At 36.2% G+C, this 8,289-nt stretch overlaps 1 protein-coding gene across 2 annotated transcripts in view; it reads right to left on the bottom strand.

The window, feature by feature from the left end:
- LOC102599508 (plastid division protein CDP1, chloroplastic) overlaps positions 1–7,543 on the bottom strand; it is a 9,221-nt gene extending 1,678 nt beyond the window's left edge. For both annotated transcript variants that reach the window (XR_001474187.1, XM_006353875.2), the window contains exons 1-11: positions 6,770–7,543; positions 4,035–4,148; positions 3,819–3,956; positions 3,622–3,726; positions 3,404–3,526; positions 2,631–2,999; positions 2,328–2,423; positions 2,123–2,242; positions 1,682–1,747; positions 826–1,602; positions 88–278 (exon numbers count right to left, since the gene is read on the bottom strand). Coding sequence is in view for 1 of the 2 variants with exons in the window: in XM_006353875.2 (XP_006353937.1) it covers positions 88–278; positions 826–1,602; positions 1,682–1,747; positions 2,123–2,242; positions 2,328–2,423; positions 2,631–2,999; positions 3,404–3,526; positions 3,622–3,726; positions 3,819–3,956; positions 4,035–4,148; positions 6,770–7,078 (2,408 nt within the window). In the remaining variant the exon portion in view is untranslated. The remainder of the gene's footprint in view (positions 1–87; positions 279–825; positions 1,603–1,681; positions 1,748–2,122; positions 2,243–2,327; positions 2,424–2,630; positions 3,000–3,403; positions 3,527–3,621; positions 3,727–3,818; positions 3,957–4,034; positions 4,149–6,769) is intronic.
- Positions 7,544–8,289: the final 746 nt, after the last annotated feature.

Here is an 8,289-nt window from a genome sequence, read left to right as displayed (position 1 = left end):
CACCCCCCCCCCCCCCCCTACACACACACACACACTCACATAGTCAAACTGACATACATGAGCAACTTTCCAACAATTTCTGATTACCTGTAATAATTTGGGTTCTTAAGCTGTGATTCATCCACAAGTTCAGCTGCTTCCTCCAGGATTGCCTCTATTTCTGCCATCTCCTGACCAATCCCATCGGTCAAAATCTCTGCTCGTAAAACTGAAAGTTGGAGCAAAACAAATCTCCAGAAACACGACCTGGTTTTTGCTGCTTCAGACAAGGCTTGCCACTGTTGTACAATTAGAAAGAACAGGGGTCAGCAAGGCACTTTTGTGGGGGAAAACATAGGTTTTAAGTTTTTCACATTCTGTGGACTCAATGAGGTCCAACCTTTCTCCAGAATCACAACATATTAGGAAATAAGACTTACTTCACTAGTCCATCATAACAGATTTGTAGATACACAAAACCAATCTGCTCAGTGAATTTCACACAACCAACATAGTACTTCACTTTTTTTACTTCTTTTTTTTTTTAACCCCTCCCTAGGAACTCCCCCTTTTGCTCGTTGGTGTTGGAGGTGGAGGGTACTTAAGCCAACTATCTCAATGTGAGCTCATATGATAAGAAAATCATGTTTGACAACGTGAAATTTAATATTTTAACTTTTTTTTAAGTCCAAGTATCAAGCATGGTGCTACAAGTGAACATGTAATCTTATGGCATGCAAATGGGGTTTATAATGCATATATGTTAGTAAAATAATTGATGTTGAACACCACAATTTCCAGCAATACCTATAGGCACATCACACATTTATAAGCAATGCAGCTAACCTGAACAAGCATTGGCTCATCAAGAACATCAAAGAGACCATCAATATTATGGTCAGGCCCTAGTGCTTCTGCCTTAATGGTTTGCCATTTCTTGATAAGGGTCTCAGCTTCTTCTATAGGCATTGGTGTCTTGTAAGCTGCTGTGGGTAATAGACCAGCAGCAAAGAAAGAATTTTGGAGACCAGAAGCTTGTGGGTGCTCGCCTATCTGCATCGTGAACTTTGGAAGCAACTTCTTCAACTTCTGAATGATGCCACTTCTCCTATTGCTTGCCTGCCTATAATTAGGATCTTGAGGAAAATCCATTTTCCAGGAATGGGAGCTTGTCATCCTTGGCGTGTTTAGCCACCAACCAGATCCACTTTTCATTCTCCACAACTGCATGTTCATTAGCTTGAAGGAAACAAAGATGACGCATCCAACTGACGCAACAAAAATTATCTTCTCAACTATGCTATTCAGGCCCAACCAAATTTCCCAAACCTTACGTCCAGCACCCAAATTTCTTTTTAACTGAACAGATGGCATCCCAGAAGCATTGCCCACATTGACCTTATCCACGGTCAATTGAGCTTGTAAATTAGGTGGAGCTAACTGCTTTACAGCTGACCCGAGATGCCGTGAAGTATCACCATACAAAAGTGGTTCATCTGTAGCTCTTTGGTCCCGTGTAATAGCAGGTGCAAGTGGCCTATGACTAATATGAGATGCAGTCTGCAGACCTCTTTTATTTCCCCTGCTCACGAAAGGTCGTTTCTCGCCGCGAAAGAAGTTTACCTGTTGCAAATCTTTAGAGTTAGTTTAGCTCTCTACAATGAGGTACTTTTCGAATCAAAAATTTCGTAACATGACTCACTAATGACGGAGAACAATCCCTCGTATCAGGGAACAAGCCAAGCACAGCATCCTTCAACCAGGTCTCCTGGAAATCCACAAAATGTTATGATGAGAAACATTTAACTTCAACTCAACAAAAGACTTATCCCAGATAGAAATATCACCCTTAGATAAAAGAACAGAAACTAGTTTTGCTTATATCATTATCTATGGTCAGAAAATCCTAGTTTTGTTTACAAAAAGGTGGACTCTGCAAAAGAGCAACAACATGTCAACAACTATAAATTGGTGCTGAGGAGTTAGGATCACGGAGAAGTGCATTTATATTTTAAAAGAGAAAAAAGTAATGACCCCTAGAGAATATAAAGTGAAATAAATGCAGAGGGAGAAACCAGGAAACCAGCCTATATGAACCACATACTTTCAGAGACTGATTAACAGCATATAAAGCAATACATACCAGTGGTTTTGATACAGTTGAAACATCTTTCGTTTCTTTGACTGATGCTAAATTACGTGAAGCTGTATCTGAGTTCAGCTCAAGCTGCCGAAGCTTTTCAGTAGCTGCAGCCTCATCCCCCTGTATTAACAAAATTTACTTTTCTCAATAAACACTCGAGGGAAAGGAAATACATAGCCAGTGAAAGAGGAAATTACAGATTTACCTGCCCAAGAAGGAACAACAAGAAGGCTTCCTCAAATTTCAAATCAACTCCTTCTGAAGCAATCAAACACTCACAAATTATTTTGGATTTGTTAATCTGCAATAAACAATTGAAATTTTTTGTCAACATATTACTGCATCCGGTATCCTGGCATTCTCAGGTAAAACATCTAGCAAGATATTGGAATTGTCTTACACACACAGAGTTGATGCAATTCAACCTTATATCTTAACAGCGTCAAAACACTTTATTGTGCAGCAAGTGAAAATCAAAGTACAAAGAATAGACCAACATCGTAATTACCAGATCAATCTGCTTGCTGGAAAATCCTAGGGCAATATGAGCTAATAAAACCACGTAGAAACAGTTGAAATCAATTACAACTCTTTGGTTTTGTGACTCAATGGACTTTTTGTTCTTCCTTGTGAGAGCCAAATTATCCCATTGAAGGAGTTCAACAATCTCCGAAGCCATAAGCTTGTTAAGAGCTTGATTTAAGAAGCATTGCCAATCCTGAACTTGGCAGGAAGCTTCTACATCAAGGCCCTGTCTGAGCAATTCACGTAATGCTGCAATGGCTCCTAACCTCCGCTCAGCATTTTCAGGTGTACGAGGCAGGCCTAATAACTCCAAGGTGCAGGCAGGGGCGAGCTCTTCCAACGATTCTTCTATCTAAGAGCAAGGTTAAATATAATCCCAATGAGAAACAAGAAACAGCACATCAGAGAAGTATTTGCACTAAATGTTGCAGAGACTGAAAACACCAACAAAACTTCCAACTCTCCAACTATAGACATAACATCATAGCTACACATTTTTACAGAGAGAACCTTCTATATCTAACTCATGCTAGGTTTTTAGTCTACTGCAATTACTGTTATAATGATAAAGAAATGTACTGATGATGAGATGGATGTAGAAAAATTGATGCACATTCACGTAGCACAGCCTTAGCCTTTAAATATCTAAACTACGGCACTTACATGTAAAATGAAAAATAAGATGTAGAAAAAATACAATTTCGCCTTCGCAAAATAAACTCTGTATATAAGACAGCAGAGCTAAAACAAGCTAACCTGAGATAATAATGTCATCTTCCCAAGAGAAACTTTGCTCCTTAAAAGACATTGAGCACGAGCAAGAGCTTCAAATCCTTGTGAAATTTTGTTCTTCTCAAAACCAACTTTTGCAATTGCACACTTCAAGAAAGCACCTAGAATAAGAAACCCAAGCATAACACAGATCCCAAGTAAAAGACAGCATAGAGTTATGATATTTTCTCTCTTTGCCTAACCTCAGCAAGTGCCATGGACAAAAGAATATCATGAACATAAGGCTTAGAATCTGGATGTTGAAGAGCTTTTTGTCCAATATTTAGCACAAGCTTCTCTTCCCCAACCTGAATGAATAATGTTAACATTTTAACTAATCATTTTCGCACAAACTTGCAAAGAAAGTAATCCGCTTGCTCAATAGTATATTGTATCTTACCTCTTGAAGAAGACAAAGAGCACTAGATAACCAAGCCCATGGTATTCTAAGAGAAGACCTTGGTGGAACCCTTTCTTTTATATTTCCGGCATATTCTGGCTCAAACAAAAGCTTATCCCTCACATCCATTAAAAGATTCTGAAAACATGTAGCCAAGCATGAGAATACAGGATAACCTCTATAAGAAAGATGAATATGTAGGACTGCAGCTACCACCTGGCGAGAAACAACAGCATCCATGGTGTATCCATCTTCAATCTCAGCATTCTTGAGATGCATTACCGACTTGACAATTTCATCCTTCTCAGCTCGGTCTGAGACACCGATGATCTGCAAGTTTATACAAAATTGAGGATCATTTCTTGGAAATAGAAATGTCCTTCCTCCCCTTACCTCCAGCTTTAGTACCACTTTCTTGGACATCAAATCAATTTTGCTAGACTTAGTACACAACAATTATATTCCCACTTGAAAGCACTGGCCCAGTAAGGAAAAGCACATTAAAAGTAAATAAAAAGAGAAGAGATTGTTTTATCTATAATGTAGCATCCAAGAAGGTGCAAATAACTATAAAAAGGATCCATGCTCCTCTCACTGACATAAACAGTCCATAGGTACATATCTCCATATTTTTTACATTGTTTATCCTATACTTTGTATTGTATACGGCCTCATTTTTTCCTTCACGAAACTTAGAACTTTTTTTGGAGAAGGCTTCCTGCCTGCAAAGTATGGAATATGGAATATGTAGAACGGAGACAGGTAATAATGAAATATACTTACTCTATATAGTTGACCTATATTCAAACCCCTTCTTCAATGCATTTATGTAGTATTTGGATATTATAAACCCATTTTATAACACGTGGCCACTAAGTTTTAAATGTTAAACCAAAAATGCATACCTCCCTCCGTCCAATTTACATGGCGGTGTTTGACTAGTCATAGAATTTAAGAAAAAAGATTTTTGAAACTTGTGGTTTAAAACAAGCTCACCTCATTAAGGGTATAATGGTAAGTCTAAAGTTACATTTACAAATATAGAAAGGTGCCACAATGGGACAAAGGGAGTACTAAATTTTTTATAAGGAAAATGTACTATTTTAATTTTTCTATTTTTTAAAAAGGGGCACTAAGATTTATAACTGATAATTAGGATTCAGAATGGATGCTTGGGATCACCATACTAATGAAGGTATGGCTCAAAATATAACAACTATGCTTCAACTCCAAACTAGTTACAGTTAGGCATTAAGTTTCTACATCCATTCTGCTCTATTTGATTGAATTGATAGATACGAAGCCCTCGCCATAATCAATCAGATGGAAAAGAAGTTAGGGAGAAACTCCATGAAAGGAAAATTGATGATTCATATAAATCGCTCAGTGGGAAATGTCCCGAAGAAATCCATTGATTGTGTTTCTTTCCAATGTCCGATAACTTGTCATTTATGACAAAACGGTTTTCTTAAGCTAGAGATTCTCAAAATCTCATGTTTATTTCCTCACTAACATACAAATCTCTAACCAAACTAAAGAGACTCATGACAAGCACCTTACCTAATGTATGTATGTGGATCAACAACTACTAAACCTTAGCTATCGCTTATGTAGATCCTTTCCTTTACATAGTATCTTGTTCTCCGCTAGGTCATCAAAAGAAAGTATTTTGTTCTCCACTAAATCCGCATACATTTTCAGAAACTATAGGTGTTCGAGACAGCTTCTTCTCCATGTGGTTCAAGCCTACCTACTCTTATTTCAACACCATTAATCACCATCAATCATCACATTGGGGAACTTATGGACCACTGGCATTTGGACCTAGATATTGCAATCACGTCTAGTCTAACTTCAATTCCATTCTTGTTATAGGGGCTAAACTTCTTCTTCTTTTTTTGAGAATTTATAGGGGCTAAACTTGCAAGGGAATGTTAGCAGAAACAAGTTGCAAATATTATATAATCACTACATAATAAAGATTAGCATATTTGTTGGAGTAAATCGACAAACCCACCCTCCTTTGTCATTAACAATAATAACGGCATGGCTCCATCATTTTTACCATTAACACAAGTGCACAGCAAGCATGCAGCATGATGTTTCACGGCAAGTTTAGCTGGATTCATTTCTCAAAGATTTCATTGCGTGACAGTTCTGAAACTCATGAATTTCAAATGCATAACTTGACAGCTATCCATGAGAAATTATTCCAACAATTTAAGCATTACTTGTACAGTTGAGTTAAAAATGGTAATGTCAGGAAGTTATTTAATTCAATGAGACGTGATTTTCTTAGCAATTTATTTTAATCTGCTTCCAGAGTAAGCTACGTATGTTTGTTACTTGTATTATTTCATTCACTAACCCTAAACATTTGTGAGTGTATCATATGTTGTAAGAAATTCTATCATTGGTCAAGTTTCTGAAGTATAAAATACTAGTTTTCCCAGAAAATGGAAACCAAAAGTCAAAAGATATAGAACCACACAAGTTATCCCATACGCGCATGCAAAAACATAAAAGGAAAATAGCGAACTTCCCATGAACGAAAACAATAGTTAAAATCTAGTTTTCTGATCCATTCATTTAGGCATCCATTTTGTTTCTCCGAGATGTAAGTAATTAACCTACAGTCCATTTGCACCAGGTATTTTCTATCAATTAGTATAAGCATGACTAGTACAGCTTCCATTTGTTTCTAACTTATGCAAATTGCACAATGACTATGGAACTCTTGAACTTAGATACCAGTGGAGCAATTAATTTATCACGATATTAATTTAAGAGCATATTGCTACCTTCAAAGTGCTACAGAAATATCAACGCTAGCTCTTTTCCACAAAAATTACAGAAATCATACTTGCATAGCTTTCTCCAAATATTACGAAAACAGATAAAGCAGGAAATCAAAGTCATTTTACTATAATTAATGCAACTAAAAGCGGCACCTGGTAGCAAGTGACTGGGATTTCAATAGAGGGAACTGTCGGAAGCTGAGAATTAGCACTACTCCTATCCACCGTGCCACTTTCCAAAACGCGAGTGTCAGTAGCATACAATCTCCACCGGCGATTAACCTTCTTCCTGGAGCCGCACCGACCAACCGTAACCCTAGCTCTGAATTTCCCCCATTTCTTATCGTTTTTACCTCTGATTGGAACATCTAAAGCTGCATTGTAGAGAAACACCTTGTCTAGGTCATTTTCATTGCTACAAAAGTAAAGTGCACTTGGCACTTGATAAAATATTGCCGTCATATACACCCAGTGTAGTTCTGTTCTGTTTTTGCAGAATTTTTTGTGGCATTACTCACAAATTACCAAAATCAACATTGCAAATACAATTGACCGTCATTTCACATCAAAGCAAATGACTCTCAAAGGAAGAAATGTAGGGCTGACCACTGATTCAAGCGCTATCTCTGCTGCTAAAACTTCAAAAACAGTGAGATGGAGAGAGTGAATCCATCATCAATCTAGAAAAATCAGTATGAATTCCTTCTTAATTCAACAAGTTGAGCTTGCTTGAGGATGTAAAAGATTGGGTTATATACCTTGCAGTATTTGGAATGAAGGAATCGTTAGGATTACCGTTGCTTTAATGCTTTATGCCCTTTTTGTGATTAACATGTGTGAGAAATTTGTTTAACAAGATGGAAATGGAAATGGGAAAAGAAATTGGAAGGAAAAATCTGGGCAGTGGTGTTTATGTGATTCTACTAAAGTTTGGACTCTGGTATTGGCCCAATGGGCTAAAGGAAAAAAAAACTATGTAAATGGGGTTTGACTATTTTCTAGATCAGATTCTAAAAATATATAATTTAAATATTTGTTTGACTATGATATTTGAATCTGAATATATATATTTAAATATTTGTTTGACTATGATATTTGATTGAATTTTAAAATTTTAAGTTCAAATATTTGTAACTATCCAAAATTGGTGGATTTTGCACAAACACAACTTCAAAAATTCTAATTTTCTAGTTTCAATTTCAAAATATCTGGCCAAAGAAGAGTTTATTATGTACTCAGGGGTCATTTGGTAGGCCGCATTAAAATAAATAATCCATATATTATGTATGGTATTATTTAGTACTGTGTTTGGTAGGAATTTAGGCATATGTATAACTAATTCATGAATTAGTTATACCTCCTACATGGTATTATAGGGTGTATTACTAATACCTTCCATTTGGGAGGTATTAGTAATACATTGGATATAATATCATGGGACAAGTCTATGTAAAGACAAAAATATCCCTCAAATCATTTTAATTATTTTCTTGATTTTATGTTTTATATTTGTACTAGTAAATTTATTTAAATAAATTAGCTTACAAATTATTTAGAGAAATTGTTTGTTACTACATAAATTCAATACAAATTAATACAATATTTGAAATGTGAGTTGCTTAACATTAACTAATTAAAAGGGCAAATATATCAATGTCTTAATTGAATGTATG

The sequence above is a fragment of the Solanum tuberosum genome, unplaced genomic scaffold (genome assembly GCF_000226075.1).
Source record: "Solanum tuberosum cultivar DM 1-3 516 R44 unplaced genomic scaffold, SolTub_3.0 scf00159, whole genome shotgun sequence".
NCBI classification, from domain to species: Eukaryota; Viridiplantae; Streptophyta; class Magnoliopsida; order Solanales; family Solanaceae; genus Solanum; species Solanum tuberosum.
This window is presented reverse-complemented; position numbering and strand designations above follow the sequence as displayed.